Source organism: Sciurus vulgaris (genome assembly GCF_902686455.1).
Source record: "Sciurus vulgaris genome assembly, chromosome: 2".
Taxonomy (NCBI): domain Eukaryota; kingdom Metazoa; phylum Chordata; class Mammalia; order Rodentia; family Sciuridae; genus Sciurus; species Sciurus vulgaris.
Genome location: NC_136462.1, coordinates 44,688,192 through 44,705,677, shown reverse-complemented (window position 1 = coordinate 44,705,677; position 17,486 = coordinate 44,688,192). Strand labels below are relative to the sequence as shown.

The 17,486-nt window shown below is 36.7% G+C and overlaps 1 protein-coding gene across 1 annotated transcript in view; it reads left to right on the top strand.

The window, feature by feature from the left end:
- The first annotated feature begins 10 nt into the window (after nt 1-10).
- The window catches only part of ARID4A (AT-rich interaction domain 4A), a 67,183-nt gene continuing 49,707 nt past the window's right edge, over nt 11-17,486 (top strand). The window contains exons 1-5 of the mRNA XM_079125793.1: nt 11-163; nt 1,274-1,324; nt 3,290-3,400; nt 5,387-5,452; nt 6,426-6,516. Of these exons, the coding sequence (XP_078981919.1) occupies nt 1,319-1,324; nt 3,290-3,400; nt 5,387-5,452; nt 6,426-6,516 (274 nt within the window). The 5' untranslated portion in view covers nt 11-163; nt 1,274-1,318. The remainder of the gene's footprint in view (nt 164-1,273; nt 1,325-3,289; nt 3,401-5,386; nt 5,453-6,425; nt 6,517-17,486) is intronic.

The following is a 17,486-nucleotide window of genomic DNA, read 5'->3' as shown; positions in this document are numbered from 1 at the left end:
CAGCTTGTTATTTGGTGGATTGTGGCAGTAAATCGGGGCGAGTGGGGAATCCGGCGCAGGAACTGCCGCCGCGGCCCGGAGTGGTGCTTCCCGGACGGGGGCCCACGGCGGTCAGTTGGGTGGAGGACTAGAGAGCTGACAGCTCGCACTTCACCCGCAGTAGGTAGGTGGGGAGAAGGGAAGCGGGTATACTGAATGGTCTAAGCGGCAGTAGCAGCTGGTGCTGCTGCCCGGGGTCCCGGTGCAGTTGGAAGCTTTGGAGGTGGGGAGGAGGATGCTAGGCAAGCGGTGCAGCGAGCGCAGGAGAAGTGGCAAGTCAGGGAACAGCGGCAGCAACTGCAGGAACCGCCGCGGCAGCCCCCTCCTCGGCCGCTTCTCCGGGTTACCCGGGAAAATGGCTGTGGGGCTGGCCGCGCCGCTAAGTTTGCTTCCGCGCGGCGAGAAGCCGGCTGCTTGGAGGAGCCGTCCCCCAACTCCGTGGTGCGTCTTTCTCTATGGAGTCCGTGGCAGGACCCGGGGGGCTGGGGACTAGGGACCGGGGGCTGGTACCTCTCCGGGCTGTACAAAAAGTTGAGGCGGGCGCGGGAGGAGGCGGCGGCTGCCTCTGTGCGGCTCCCCTCCCCTCCCACACCCTGCCCGGTCCGGGCCACCTCCCCTCCTCCTCCCCGCCCCACAGCCCCCTCCTCTGAGCCGGGCTCCCTCGCGCTCGCGGCTCCGGGCAGCAGGCCGCCGCCCCTGCCCCTTCGGGTGAAGGAGCGCTTCTCCTTCCTGACATGGTGCAGAGCGAAGGAAGGAGAGCAATGGCGCCGTGACACTCCGCTGCCGCCACCGCGGGCCCGGGGCGGGCCGAGGGGGACGAGCGGCGGAGGCGGGGCGCGGGCCGAAGTCAGGGTATCCAGGGGGCGGCTGAGTGGAGGCTCGGCGGTCGCCCCTGTAGAGGACTCGGGGAAGCCCAGACCGTGCCCTGCCCTTTTCCAGGGCGAACAGTCCAGGGGCTCCGAGTTAAGCATTCCGGATCAAAGTGGCCAGCGAGGCGGGGGCGCGGTGGGCCGCTGACGAGCTCCGGGGTGGAACAGGCTGCCCTTTGGCGCCCGTGGGGTTCTCGTTGCCCTCTCGGCTCTTGCGTCCGGCTGCCCTCCGAGGGGGTCTTATCCCTTGGCTGCTGAGGGTTCTGCCCCTCCCCGCTGCCGTTTGTTTACTTTCTTTTCCTGGGTCGCTCCCCGCTGTTGACTGATTCTGTGCCTGTCTTCCCTCCCCATGGTTCTGTCGACAGCCAAGATAACTCGTTGAGCTGGAACCCCACAGATCACCAATAAAAATGAAGGTAAGTGGAATCAACTCATCTGAACCTCGTGCCCTGGCCACTGCCAGTCCTGGGGCTGGTGCCTTGGAATGTCATCCTTTTGTTACTTAAAATTGATTTCTGTACTAAGCAGCACTTTCGGAAAATGAGAACATGTGAAAGGGTGAGAAATATGTGTAATGCAGTCAGGTCAGCTCTCTTGTAGCAGTTAGCACTTTGGAAAGACTGGGACAGCCTTTCAATTGTTGTCCATTCAGCTAGTATTTTTAAACACTTCCTGTGTTGGCAGCAACCTTTGCAGAAGTAGAGCTTTTGTCTTGCTTTGGTTCTTTGGGGAATTTTTTGAAAATATTATTTTTGTCGTGCGATTTTCTGAGAGAAAGAATATAGGGACTGAGTAAAGGAGATATTTTCTTGGGGATAAAACAGACTTCTACGTTTATAGTAGAAGTTGAACTCAGAACATTTAATACTTAGTTTTAGTTTAATCTTTATAGTAAACATTTTAAAACATATATCCATCCTTGAAAACACATATGCACATTCTTCTGAAGACTCCTAACCTTGGAAACATATGGATGTTTGAAAAAGAAAGGAAGGTCTCACAGCATTGTGAAGTGCTGGGGCCATTGAATGTTTCTGGGTATATATTTATTTGTCACACAAATTCATCTTCAGTTTGCAATCTTTGTAAATGCCCTTGACTTTACGAAGTACCTGACCCATGTCTTATTCACAATTTTAGTACATTAGGCTCTAAAAGGACAATTTCCTGAACTTTCTCATCTTCCTATTTTCTTGAAGTGACACATCTAACCTTCTCTAATATTACTTGGAAAAACTTACTGGAAATGAGCACAGTTGTTTTCTATTTAAAAATATGTAAATAAACAGTTACCTTTGTGCTTAGTTATGTTGAATTGAATTTATGAATATGCATAACTTTTGGAAAAAATAGGTAAAATGACAGACTGAAATAGTGTCATCCTCTTAAGGTGAAGATTAAAATGAATGATAGAATGAAATTTCTCATCTTTCAAAGTATCATTCTGATCATGATCATTTGCTAAAAGTAGATATTTCTAACCAGGCGTGGTGGCACATGCCTATAATCCCAGCAACTTGGAAAGCTGAGGCAAGAGGATCATGAATTCAAAGCCAGCCTCAGTGTTAGCAAGACCCTACGCAACTCAGTGAGACCTTGTTTCAAAATAAAACATAAAAAGGGATGGGATGTGGCTCAGTGGTAAAGCACCCCTGGGTTAAATGCCCTGTAACTAAAATAAAAGTAGACATTTCTTAATAAAGCTTTCTTTCTTTCTTTCTTTCTTTATTTATTTTAATACCAAGAAGACCAGTGTGATAAACTACTTACGGTTGCAGACTTGAGGTTTCAGTTCATATCTGCATTCACCAACTGAATTCCTTTACCTTTCAGTTACAGCTTTTAGCCAGTGAATTTTCCAAAAGGGTTGACTTCCTTTCTTATCTGTGTAGGTAAACTACATCTAAAACAATGTTGCCTTTATACAGCTAAATCAACAGTTAATTATGTATTGTTAGTGTTAGGTTTAGTAGAAATATTTCTTTTAATTTGAAAACAGAATTATTGGCAGCCATACGTGAATAAGTTTTATGAGATATTTAATAGAATTTTTTGTTTTATTTTTATATTTCTTATATAAATGGTATTTTTTTTATAAGACATTTTGTATGTGGAGAAGAAAATTATATTTTCTTTCTAATTTCTAATTACAACTTTAAAATGTTTTATGGTATCAGGAAATCAATATATAAAATTGGTATATAAAATGAAACTTTGTTAATAAAATGTTTGCTTTGGGGGTTTTCACATTATCAATTATATTAATAAGCAAATACTGTTTAATGTTCTGATCGCTTTAAATACAGAAATTTTCAATGCTGCTTCAGACTGGGGTAGGGAAAATAGTACTGACATTCACAGTTTTATGTTCCTTTCATCAGGCGGCGGATGAGCCTGCCTACCTGACAGTGGGAACTGATGTCAGTGCCAAGTACCGAGGTGCCTTCTGTGAGGCAAAGATTAAAACAGTGAAAAGGCTGGTGAAAGTTAAGGTAATATATATATCTATGTATATATGTGTATTTTTTTATTGTAACAACTTTATTAACTGGTTTAAAGAGATTAGAGTTTTATTAGAGATTAGAGTTAACTAGAGGGGAAGACTGAAAATCAATATTTTGTTTATTGAACCTATATTATGTGAAAGCATGGTTATAACTAAACATACAGGAAAAGCACATATTAAAAATTGAGAAATAACTCCAAATGAGAAATTATTCCAAAATGCTTCTATCAAAATACCATGCTCATGATACTCCTATTATTTGGATCTTTCCTTTTTGTAGTAGCATAGTTATTATAATCTTTTTTCTCCTCTTTCATAATGTTCAGGTAGAGACAGTTTCAATAATTAGGAAGAACAGTACAACAGGAATTGTGTTTTCAAGACAACATTAAAAATGAATCAAAAAGTTGATTTTTAAGATGTTTTTATGACCAGAAAAAATTAAAGTTAACATATTACTATATAATATATTACAGAAACATATTATGTTACTATATAATATATATATTACTATATAATATATTACAGAAAATACAGGTGAATTATATAGCTTACTTTTTAGAAACAACATTTTTTGTTTCCTTCTAGTAATTTTTTCTACATAAATATAGTTTTTAATAGTCTGTTATTTAAATGCAAAAGAATCTGTTTATAAAAACATTTTTGACATTATACATGAGCTATAAAATATAGTTCATCAAAATTGTCCTTGATAACATCCCGAAGAGATTCTCTGTGGTGGTTTAGGTTTTGTAATGTGCCTGCCATTATTGTTGTTGTTATTGGATCATGCTGTACCTGCAGTTTGCAGTTTGCTTTGTTCACTTACATATCTGATGTTTTCTTGCCAGAATTAAACACGAAAAAGAGGAAACATCTGACTTGTTCTATCCCTGACACCTATAATTAAGCCTAATACATAGCAGGTCCTTAAAATTTGTTGAATAAATTAATGAATGAACTAGAGCAGTGACTCTAAAAGTGTGGCTCCCAGACATGCAGCCTCAGCCTCATCTGGAAACTTGTTCACAGTGAAAATTCTTGGGCCCTTTTCTGACTTGTTTCCAAATCAGAAACTCTAGGGGTAAAGTTCAGCAATTGTGTTTTAACAAGCTCTCCACATGTTTCTGGTGCATGTTAAACTTTGAGAACCATTAAACTTGAGAAATGTGATTTGTGTGGTAGATAGAGTTTTCCATGATTTTTAAAAAATTTTTGTTTAAATTTTGATCTGCCACTAAAACTTTTCTTTAAGTATGATTAGCATGTTGTTTGATATTTATTTCTTCTTTGTTTAATAGCCTTCTAACCATGTAAGATTTGATTCCTAAATATTTAGTGAGAATCTTTGAACATTTTTACTTTTTTAAATATTGTGGTTCTCATTTACTGACACAGTAATTATTTTAGGATTGTTTTTATTATATATACCTAGAATCTGCTTATTTGTGTGATTGCTTTATTATGGATAGTTACCCTATATGGGAGGAAGGAGGATTAGAAAGGAGCACCAGTTTGTAACTGAATTGCTCATACTTATTGTTCAGATTAAGGACTTTTGGTTTTAAGTAGGCAATGAAGTTTGATATCTATTTAAAAAAATATTTTATAATAACCAGAATTTCTTATGTCATTGATAAAATGTACTAAAGTTAGTTTTAAAGTTATACAGTAATCATTATAAATTATAAATTGTTTATAGTTCACTCACTCAGTAAAGTTACTAATGCCTATAATATGCGTTGACACTGGCCTACTGCTGGGCTTATAGTAGTAAAAGGAAATCCCAGGCTCACAAGGGACTCACAGTTAATGAGAAGGACAATTAACATAAATACAAGACAATGTAATAATCAGAGGTAATCACAGGATACTAAGAAAGCATACTTAAAGACATGGTTGTTACAGTGTTAACATAAATGTATTGTTTTAAACTTAAGCATGCAAATTATTGTGCAAAAATATTTTTCAGGTACTCCTGAAACAGGATAATACAACACAATTGGTGCAGGATGACCAAGTAAAGGGTCCTTTAAGAGTACGTATGTTATACAGTTTAAAATAATGAATTGTAGACTCGTACCATAATTTACTGAATATTACAATTGTAAAATTTTGTAAAATTTTACAGTTAACATTTTAAAAGAATGTTAAACAGAAAATAAAAATACAAATAAGATATTTGTATACTTAGTATAAATCATGCAATATTTGTAGTTAGTATAAATCGTGATATTTAATATACATATAAACATGTTAAATCTTCACCCATCTTTTGTTTTAAATTATTAGACTGAATATCTTTATTTTTTACATCATTGCCATATCTGAGATGATGCCTGCTAAGTTATATACCAGTGTTGTAAGCTTGAATATTATGTTATTCTGATTTACCAAGTAAACTATATGTTCATTTCATAATTCAATTTAATGAATACCTTTATTATGTGTTCTGTCCATTTTGGCCATTTGTTTATGTAATAAATCTTTGTTATGTCAGAGTACCACTTCGGTTATTATCTGATATACAAAGGTCTGGAAGCTGAAAGAAGGTCAACTGGTCCATCCTTCTGTCTCCAGGTGAACCTTTATCTAAAAGGTCCCTTAAATACAAATGCTGAATCCAATATTCAATATTTCTGTGAAAGAAAATTGAGACTATTTTGGTTGTCTTATATTTTTATGGTTCTTATTTAATTTTCTTAAAGGCAGTGTGATGATGAAAAAGCTCTAAAGTAAAATTTAAGAGACTGGATTTTCATTCTGGACTCTGCAAATTATTTTCTCTTTCTGAGCTACAGTATGTTAAATAGGGATGATAATAGCTACCTTACTTAAGCTTTGGGGTCAAATAACTTAATGAAGATATGAGCACCATAAATGATAAAGATCTGAGCTACAGTAAGGAAGAATTATAGGTATTATTTTTCTTACCCAGATCATGTAGTTGGTGGGTGTGATTTGATTTGTTTGTTTAAATTTGGTAAGGAAATTTGGGTTTTATATTTTAGGTTGGAGCTATTGTTGAAACCAGGACATCTGATGGATCCTTTCAGGAAGCTATTATCAGCAAGTTGACAGATGCTAGTTGGTATACTGTGGGTAAGTAGTTAAGTAACTTAATACATAGATTTGATTTGGAAGTTACATATACCTTTCTTTTGTGGATACACTGAAGCATTGTGTTGGCAGACAACCATGTATTTATTCTTTCCTGTCAATTTACTGGATATAGCTGGATTAAATTTTAATGATGCCCTACTCTTAACAAAAATAGTCATCTCCCATAGTAGCTTGGCCATTTGTGTTTTTTCATCCAAGAATGCACTTTGTTTTAGGTTACTTTGATATTTCTCTAAAATGTTAGAATATATGATTATTTTTCTTCGTAAGAAAAGTCAGTATTGTAAATAATCAGATCTTTTCGCTTGTTCTGTAATTGCAGTTAAGATTTCATAGGTGCTATTGCTACCTGTTTTATATAAGGGTAATGTAGCTGTTACAGAATTTACAAACTGAAAAGGTTCTGAACAGAGAGGAGTCAAGCCCAGATGTTTTAGCTCCATTTTTATGTTCAGTACAACGGGGGCTCTCCTGTTAGCAGTTTTCATGAAAGATTTAAACCGGCTTCAGTGGAGCTGAGGTTTGAGGATCCCAAAGTCTCGAATTTAGTAGGTCTGGTGATGGCAATGCAAGACTCTTTATTTCCATAAATTCATTAGGTGATTCTGATGTGAGTAGTACACATTTAGGAAAACAGACTGCTGTGCACTCCCAGCGTCCCAGCTACTCAGGAGGTTGAGATAGGAGTAGAAGTTCCAGTTCAGCATGAGCCCCATTTCAAAAAAATCAAAGGAAGATAATCATGCTGTTAACATTAACATGAATGCATTCTTAACATTCCATGTGTTGGCTTACACTAGTTGTAAAAACTTTAATGAGAAGCAACAAGTATCATACTATATGTAAATGAAGACCTTAAAGTAGTACTTGAATAGTTGCTATCATGCTGATGAGAATAGCAGTAGATAACATTTCCATATCTCCCAGTAGTTTGGACTACACAGTCCTGTGGAGTACACCTGATACCTCGTTTTTTACTGGATACGAGTAGCATTGTTTTTATATTTATAGCTTAATATAAATGGTGTAATTATAGTGTTGTAGTTTCCTTGTCAAAAGAAAGGAAATGATCTGTTAGGTTTACTTTTAGTTTACTTGATTTGTTGCTTTGGGTAAAAATCATTCATTTCCAGTTAATGCTCAAAGTTATGAAGAACACATTTTGGTTTAAAATTGTACTTACTGAGTTTTACTCTTTAGCTTCTACTAGTAGTAGCAATTTGCTGTATATAACTCCTTTCCCTAACCTTTTTTATTCTCCTTGGACCTCCTATAAGTTGTTGTTTCACAACAAAACCATTTTTCTGAACTACATATTTTTATTAATCTTTGCTGTGGCTATTTATAGTTGTTGGAGATTTAAAACCTAAGCTTAAAGTTAACTCTTACAATTAAGTAAATACAGTTTTTATGTATTAAAGAAGATACTAGTCAAAATGACAGAAGTTGATATGTGTAGAATCGGGTGAAATTATAGAATGCATATTCAAATACTAATATTGCATCTTATGTGGCACTATCAAGGTTGCACTCAAAGTACTTGTGAAGCTTTCCTGATTGATGCAGTGCTTATGTTTGCAGGTTTTCACATTCTGGGATTCTGCATCCCAGAACAATTATTCAGTTATGAATAATGACCCCTGTAGTCTATGTGAGTGATATTTTAGAATTTCTAAAAAGTACTTGATACTGGGCATTCTCTACAGGGCTTTTCTGTGTTACGTAATTACAGAAGAAATTATATCATTCTTGTTCTCAAACTATTTAGAACCTAAATTGCACATAATTGAAGTATCAAGTATCAAGCATCAGTTTACATAAGAATCAGTTTGCGAGCTGCGGTTGTAGCTCAGTAGTAGAGCACTTGCCTAGTATGTGTGAGACACTAGGTTCGATTCTCAACACAGGATATAAATAAATAAATAAATGTCCATTGACAACTAAAAAAAAAAAAAAAAAAAAGAATCAGTTGGCACTTACTTTAAAAAATGTTTTGAGGACCCCAAATCTTACAAATTTAGTTGGTCCAGGGATGGCAATGCAAGAATCTTTCTTTTCTAAGTACATTTGGTGACTCTGATGCAGGTAGTACATACTTCGGAAAACAGATGGCATGTGGAGAAATAGAGATTTATTTGGGAGAAAAATTCAAATTATTAAAGAGGGCTGGGGATATAGCTCAATGGTGGAGTGCTTGCCTAGCATGCATAAGGCCACAAATTCAGCCCCCAACACTGCAAAAGCAAAACAGCAGAAATAAAATATTAAGTATTTTTGCATTTATGTGCATGAATCAGATTTTTTAATGTAAATATTGAAGATTTCAAGAGGCATTATGAAGTTAGATTACACACTCGTTATATTACCCTGCTATGAGTCATGTTTATTGACAGAGGTGGACCACATAAAGAATGATCAGAGTACATGTAATGAGTTTCTTTACTACTTGGTTTAAAACAGTGGCAAACTGAAATGTGTAAGCTCTTATAGGCCATGAACTTCCTATGTTTTTCTTTTATTGAGTACATACTACCCATTATGTTTAATTCCTTTTTTATGGAAGTTTTCTTCATTTCCAGTTACCAGCAAAGTATTACATAGGTGGAATCAGAAAATCATATAAGGTATCAATATTCTTTATGACCTTTTTTATTTCATGAAAGCCCTGAAGTTATATTGCACTATTAGAAATGGAAAAAGAAGACACCACATTGCTGACTTGAATCAAATAGGACTTATGATTATTAATGATCTAAAGTTATCATTCAGGCTAGCTTTGTGACTCACACATCTAAAAAAGATAAAATTATCATTAGTCAGTGATATTCCTTGTGTAATGTCGGTATTTCTTTTCTGTTATTACTGATTAACCAGTTTAAAAGAGATTATGAATATGAAATGACTCAGTGTTTTTAAGATTTTAAATCTAATACCACTTCACCCCCTAATGTTGAACAATAATGAGCCCCAGGTCATTTTTTGTTTGGTGTTTTTTTAGTATTAGAATATTTTATCTTCATACAACAAGTGCTTCCTACCATAATTTATTGATTTGACAGTTCTGATCCTTACATTGAAGATAAGGAATCTGTAATATATGTGACTGTTACCTGTCCAGTCATTCAAAAGGTGTTAGAATTGAGTTTAGAATTCATATCTCCACTTGAATATTACCGTTTGCTCCTTGTGTATATAAATTGTCAGTAAGACATTTTGAATATTGCATTTGTTTTGCCTTTTTGTAGTACTAAAAATAGCACATCGTACTTATAAAATATGGAAGACTTAAAGGAAGAAAATCCCAGCAATCACATATAAAACGTACAAACATACATTCTTATTTCAAGTTTAACACTAAGCTTGATTCTTTTGTTTAAATGAGTATAATATTTTTGTAACAAGAAACACTTTTTAAGAATCAGATGTTCTGGGCCAGGCATGGTGGCACATGACTGTAATCCCAGTGACTTGGGAGGCTGAGGCTGGAAGATCACAAGTTCAAAGCTAGTCTCAGCAACTTAGTGAGGCCCTTAGCTTAGCAATTTAGTGGAACCCTGTCTCAAAATAAAGAAGGTCTGGGGGTGTGGCTTGGTGGTTAAGTGTCCCTGGATTCAATCCCTGGTACAAAAAAAAAAAAAAAAAAAAATCAGATATTTTTGTGTCTTGTTATTGTTTAAACATTTGTTCTATCAGCTTTTCTATACGTTCTAGTTGGTAAAGGATTAAGGAGAATGTTTAGATTAAAATCGTGAATAGGCTGAATTTTAAAGAATATAATGTAGGCTCATTAGGCTTTTGATTTAGTCATTCATACCCTCTTTTGACAATGTTTTTGTAATTAAAATCAACCACAAAAATGTTTTCAAAACCAGGTGGTAATCTACCTACTAGGAAGTCATTAATTAAGAAAAGTATTAAGCATCAAAGAAATATTTTCACTTCTGTGGTAGGCTTTAACCCATATTTAAATGACCATCTGAGACTTAGTAGTCCCAGATATTTTGTTAATATAAAAGTATGTACATATAAATTTCTTCAGTTTCTAGATTGCTTAATTTTTTGTCCTTAGCTGCTGACAGACTTCTGTAGCTATCACCACAATTCTTGGGATGACTATTCTTTGAGAACTTTGGAGCTAAAGCTAAAGCAATCTTGAACAAAAAGAACAAAGCTGGTGAATCACACTACTGATTTCAAAACTATGGTAATCAAAACAGCATGATCCTGTACAAAAATAGACATGGACCAATAGAACAGAATAGAGAACCCAGACAGAAATCCTCACATTTATAGTCAGTCAGTTGATTTTCAACAAAAGCGCCAAAATGGGGAATGGAAAATCTTTTCAATAAATTGTGTTGAGAAGATTGGATATCCATATGCAGAAAAATGGAATCAGAGCATCATCTCATACTGTGTACAAAAAACAACTGACGAGATCAAAGACTTACACTTCAAATTGTAAAATGACTACATTAAACATAACTGGAAGTTCCATTACATTCACCTGGGCAATCATTTTTGTTGTTGTTTTTTAATGATCCCAAAAACACATTGCTGTGGTTTGGATGTGGCTTGTCCCCAAGGTTTCAAGTGTGGAAGTTTGGTTTTAGAGTAGAAATGTGATGTGGTCTGGAACCTTTAAGACATGGGGCATGGTTTGAGGTGTTCAGGGCATTGGGAGAGTGCTTCCATTAGAAGGGATTGAGGTACTGACACAAAGTGACCTTTAAATCCCCCTCTGGCTTCCTGTCTCCCCATGTGATCTGTCTTACCCATGTACTTGCCATCATATCATCTGCCATTAGACCCTCATCAGAGGCTGAACTTTTTGGGCTGCTGGATCTTAGATTTTCATCCTCCAAAACTGTGAGCTAAATAGACCTCAGCTTTCAGATATTTTGTTATAGTAAGAAAAATGTACTAAGACAGTTAACAAAAGCAGAAATAAATACATGGGATTACATCAGAATAAAAGTTTCTGCACAGCCAAGAAATCATTCAATGGAGTGAAGAGACAACCTATGGAATGGGAGGAAATATTTGCAAATAATACATAGGATAAGGAGTTAGTATCCAAAATACATGAGGAACTCAATAGCAAGAAAACAGTGCTGTTGAAAAATGGTCAAAAGACCTGCTGCTGTGTTCCGGATAAGTTTCCCCCAAAGGCCCATGTTTTAAGGGCTTGGCCCACAGCCTGTGGCACTGTGGGGAGGTGTGGAACCTCTAAGATGTGGGACTAGGAGGAGGTCTTCTGGTCATTGGGGTTGTACTCTTAAGACCCCAGCACCTTCCTCTTCTCACTTTGGTGAATGGTTTTGCTGTGCACTGCTGACATGATGCTCTACCTTGAAACAGAGCCCAAAGCACCTGTCAATCTTGGACTGAAACCTCCAAAACTATAAGCCTTTTAAAATAAGCTTTTTCTCTTAAATTGATTATTTCAGGTGTTATGGTCACTGAAAGCTAACACAGGACGTAAATATTTCTCAAAAGAAGACTTTTTAAATGGCCAGTGAACACCGTCATGCACTACATAATCATATTTTGTTTAGTGACTGACCACATATATGATGGTGGTCCCACAAGATTATAATTGAGGGGCTGGGGATATAGCTCAGTTGGTAGAGTGCTTGACTCGCATGCACAAGACCCTGGGTTCAATCCCCAGCACCACACACACAAAAAAAAAAAAAAAGAAAGAAAGAAAGAAAGAAAAAGAAAAAAAAGATTATAATTCAGCTAAACAATTCCCATCACCTGGTGACTTCATAACCCTTGCAATGCAACAAATGACTCACATGCTTGTGATGCTGGTGTAACCTGTGCTGCCAGCTGTATACAAGTTTAGCACATACAATTGTATATAGTTCGTATACTTGATAAATGACAATAAAGACCATATTACTGTTTTATGTATTTACTATACTATTTATCATTATTTTAGACTACACTCCTACTTTTAAGGAAAAAAAAAAAAGGTAAATGGATAGAATTGTAGAACATCATGCTAAGTGAAATAAGCCAATCCCAAAAAACCAAAGGCTGAATGTTTTCCCTGATAAGTGGATGATGATACATAATGGCGGTGGGAGGTGGGGGATAAGAGAAGAATAGAGGAACTTTGGATTAGGTAGAGGCAAATGAGAGGGGGGAGGGGGCAGGGTATGAAAGATGGTGGAATGAGACAGGCACCATTACCCTGTGTACATGCATGACTACTCGAATGGTATGAATCTACATCATGCACAACTGTAAAAATGAAAAGTTGTACCCCATTTGTGTACAGTGAATCAAAATGCAGTCTGTAAAAATTAAAAAAAAATAAGAAAAGAAGTTAACTGTTGTTATGGTTTCAATGTGGTGTCCCCCAAAAACTCACATGTGAGACAGTACAAGAAGGTTTGGAAGAGAAATGATCGAGTCATAGTCCTAACCTATCAGAGAATTAATTCCTAATGGGATTCACTGAGTGGTGACTGGAAGCAACTGGGGTGTGGCTGATGGAAGTGGTTCATTGGGGGTGTGGCTACGGGGTATATATTTTGTATCTGGAGAGTGGAGTCTCTTCCTTCTTCCTGAGCACCATGAGATGAGCTGCTTCCCTCTGCCACCCTCTCCCACCATGAAGTTCAGCCTCACCTCAAGCCCTGAGGAGTGGAGCTAGCCCTCTGTGGACTAAGACCTCTGAAACTGTGAGCCCTCAAACTTTTCCTCCTCTACAATTGTTCTGGTCAGATGTTTTAGTCACAGCATTGAAATAGCTGTCTAAAACAACGGTTAAGCAGTCCCAGGCAGGTCTTTCAGGAGGTACTCCAGAGGAAGACCTTGTTACTGCAGGATGACAGCTCTGGGGGTGTGACCGCCCCTGAAGACCTTGCAGTGTGACGGGCTGTGGAGGTGGAAGATGGTGATATTGATGCCCCTGACCTTGTGTAGGCTTATGCAAATGTGTGTTTATGCCTTAGTTTTTAACAAAATTTAAAAAGTAAAAAAAAAAAAAGAAATTTAAAATAGAAAAGGCTTATAAGGATATAAAGGAAGACAATATTTTTGTGTAGCTGTACAGTGGATTTGTGTTTTTAAATGGGCGTTGTTACATGGATCAAGGAGTTTAAAAAGTTAACTTTATAAACTAAAAAAGTTACAGTAAACTAAGTTTAAATATTGAAAAAAGAAAAACATCCTATATACGTTTTGTGCAGCTTGAATGCACAATGCTTGTAAGATTTGCACTAGTGTGTGGTTTTGCCTAGACCTTTACTTCTGCTTACCACTCTATCATTGACTTACCCAAAGCAACTTCTGGTCCTCAGATTCCATACATGGTCAGTGCCCTATACATGGTCAGGTGTGCCATTTTTTAAAATCATTTATAATGTGTTTTTACTGTACCTTTTCTATGTTTAGATATTTTAAACATGCAAGTACTTACCTTTTGTGTTACTCTTCCCCACAGTATTCAGTGCTATAACATGCCATACAAGTTTGTAGCCCAAGAGCAAGAGCCTGTACTCTGCAGCCTAGTTGTGTAGTAGGCTATATCATCTAGGTTTGTTTAAGCACCCTCTGTGATGTTCTCACAGGGGCGAAATCGCATGATGTTATGGTTTGGATCTGGAGTGTGTCCTAAAGGCTCATGTGTTGAAGGCTTGGTCCCTGGTCAGGATTTGGGGAAGTGACTGGATCATGAGGACTCTGACCACTGACGGTTTATACCTTAATAGACTGTTGGGAGGTGGTGGAAACTGGAGGAGGAGGAATCTAGTTAGATGGAGTGGTTCTTGGGTTCATGTCCCTGGCCCCTTCCTTTCTGCTTCTCAGCTGCTCTTGGCATGAGCAGCTTACCTCTGCCACACTGTTCCACCATGAAGTTTTTGCCTTAGAGCCAGCTGACAATAGACTGAAACCTTGAGTCAATAAACCTTTCTTCCTCTAAGGTATTTTTCTCAGGTAATTTTGTCAAGGTGACAAAAAGCTGACTAACACAATTGACAACACATTCAAGAACATATTCAGATTCCTGTTGTTAATTGATGCATGACAGTATATGAAAAAATGCTCAACGTAGTAATCATCAGGAAAATGTAAATTAAAATCACCACAGGGTATCACTAAACACTTGTTAGAATGGCTGTTATTAGAAAGACAAAGGATAAGGACTACCAACAGGGATATGGAGGAAAGGGAACGCATACAACCCTTGTTGGTGGGAATGTAGCTAGCATAGCCAATGTATTGTTCCTCAAAAATTAAAAATAGAACTTCTGTATTATCCAACAGTTCCACTGGTGGTTGTTATATATCCAGAGAAAAATGAAACCAGTATGTCTAAGAGCTATGTGCACTCCCATGTTCATTGCAGTATTGTTTCTAATAGTCAATATATGGAACCAATTTGAGACTCTGAGATGAATGAATAAATAAAATGTCCTATATATTCACAATGGAATACTATGCAGCCTTGAAAAAGGAGATCCTGTCACTGTGACAAAAATGAATGAACCTGGAGGACATCATGCTAAGTGAAATAAGCCAGGCACAGAAAGAAAAAAAATACCACATGAACTCTTACAGGAGGAGTCTAAAAAAGTCAAACTCAGAAGAGATAGAATAGTGATTATGGGGTCTGTGGTGGATTGCAGGGGATGAGACATTGGGGAGATGTTAGTCAATACAAAATTTGTTAAGTTAAATCTGTGTGCAAGAGTAGATTTTGAGGGACTGGGATGAATTTCAGGGGTAGAGCACTTGTCTGGCACATATGAAGCACTGGGTTCAATCCTCAGCACCACATAAAAATAAATAAAATGAAGATATTGTGTCCATCTACACCTAATAAAAGTTTTTGTTTTTTTTTTTAAGTAGATTTTAGGAGCTGGGGTTGTGGCTTAGTGGTAGAGCACTCGCCTAGCATGTGTGAGGCACTGGGTTTGATTCTAAGTACCACATATAAATAAATGAATAAAATAAAGGTCCATCAACCACTAAAAATATAAGAACATTTTTTAAAAAAAGTAGATTTTAAGTGTTCTTGCCACAAAAAAAGATATGTGAGGTAATTCATATATTAGCTTGATTTAGGCATTCCAATGTATACATATTGTATTTCAGAACATCATGTTGTATGCTGTAAATATATGCTATATTGTATTTCAGAACATCATGTTATATACGGTAAATATATGCTTTTTTTTTTTTTTTTGTGGTGCTGGGGATTGAACCCAGAGCCTTGTGCTTGCGAGGCAAGCACTCTACCAACTGAGCTATCTCCCCAGCCCAAATATGTGCAATTTTTATTTGTCAAGTAAGTAAAAGTAAATTTCTTAAAAACTATTGGTTTTACCTATAGCTTAGGAGCAATAGAGTATACTATATAGCCTAGGTGTGTAGTAGGCTATACCATCTAGATTTGTGTAAGTTTATTTTATGCTTCCTTATATATGCTTATTATGTCTTTTGATCCTTCCTTAACTAAATTATAGTTCACTGGTTAACCTTCTGAATCTCAGTTTCTTTATAAAAGGATGGTGATTCCCACCTTGCAGAGGCTTTTGTGTAGGATAGGACATGGTAGAAGCTTAATTAGTGATCACTAATTACATCTTTGAATAAGCATAAATTTTATTTACTGTTGTTATTTTACTGTCCTACATGATCATTGTTATGATAACAGGTAGGCAAACCTTTTGTATTTAGTAATTAGATCCCTGTTGTTGTTTCTTCTTTCTACATTTTTTATTGGCGCATTATAGTTTTACATAATGATGGGATTTGTTACATTCATACATGCACACATACTATAACAATATAATTTGAGCGATATCACTCCCCATTGACCCCTGTTGTTTTCTGACTTGAATTCTAACATATTAGGTTTAGGGTTTGTATATTTTGTGTGTTTAGTATGATTAGTGTTGTCATGAGAATCTCAACTTCGTTGTTTTTCCTTTAAGTAGGTTTTTGTATTCATATCTAATGTAATAACAGAGCTCCTAGTTTTAACTACATACGTGTTCTTTAGCACTTTCCTGTTCAAATGCCATTTTTTTGGTAGGCATCAGATATTTCTTAGAATTATTAAATCCTTACAGGTGAACTTGTTTTTTCTTGGCATATTGCTCTATAAAGCTGAACTAAGTCTTACTATAGACGACAGCTAATCATTCCACTCTTACCAAAATCCTTGGGTCACTCTTCAGTTCCTGTGTTCTTTGTTGTTCTTTCAGATGGTACTTGTATCATGGAAGCTAAGAGAGGAACTTCTTGTAGAAGGAGCTTCTTTGAGATTTTGGTAATCAGGGATGTCGAGATTACTAACTCCACTGTGTTATTGGATTTCCATGAGTTTCAGAAAATCTTTGAAGGCTGGGTATCTAGCTCAGTTGATGAGGTGCTTGCCTCACATGCCCAAGGCCCGGTTCTATCCCGAGCACCATACACACACCACATTTAAAAAAAAAGGGCAGAAAAATCTTTGAAAGTTACATTACTTAACAAATGTATAAAGTTCTTCAATATATACATTTGTATAGTTTTGTAAATTTAAAAAAATCTTGAACTATTTGTTTACTTGAAGTAGGAAGTGTTCATTTATAAAACTGTGAAGTAGTTGTTCCCAAATCCCCTGGATTTTACATTGTTTCTGTCCATGATAAAGTGTTGAAGTGAAATGAATTTTTCCCTTCAAAAATTTGATTTGATTTTAAAGGGAGTATTTTTTAAAAACAGGAACTAAGGAATATAAATTGTTGTAAGTTTTTCATCAGAATGTTTTGATTTAAGGCTGCTATTGATAGAACACTGTAAAAAGATTTTGTTGTATAAATTTGATATTAATGATCAGTCTGATTCCCATTTTCTGTCCTCATACTTCCACTTAAATGCACAATGTCATTATCTTTACCATTATAGACATAAAAGAAAATTGAAACCTTTACATTTTA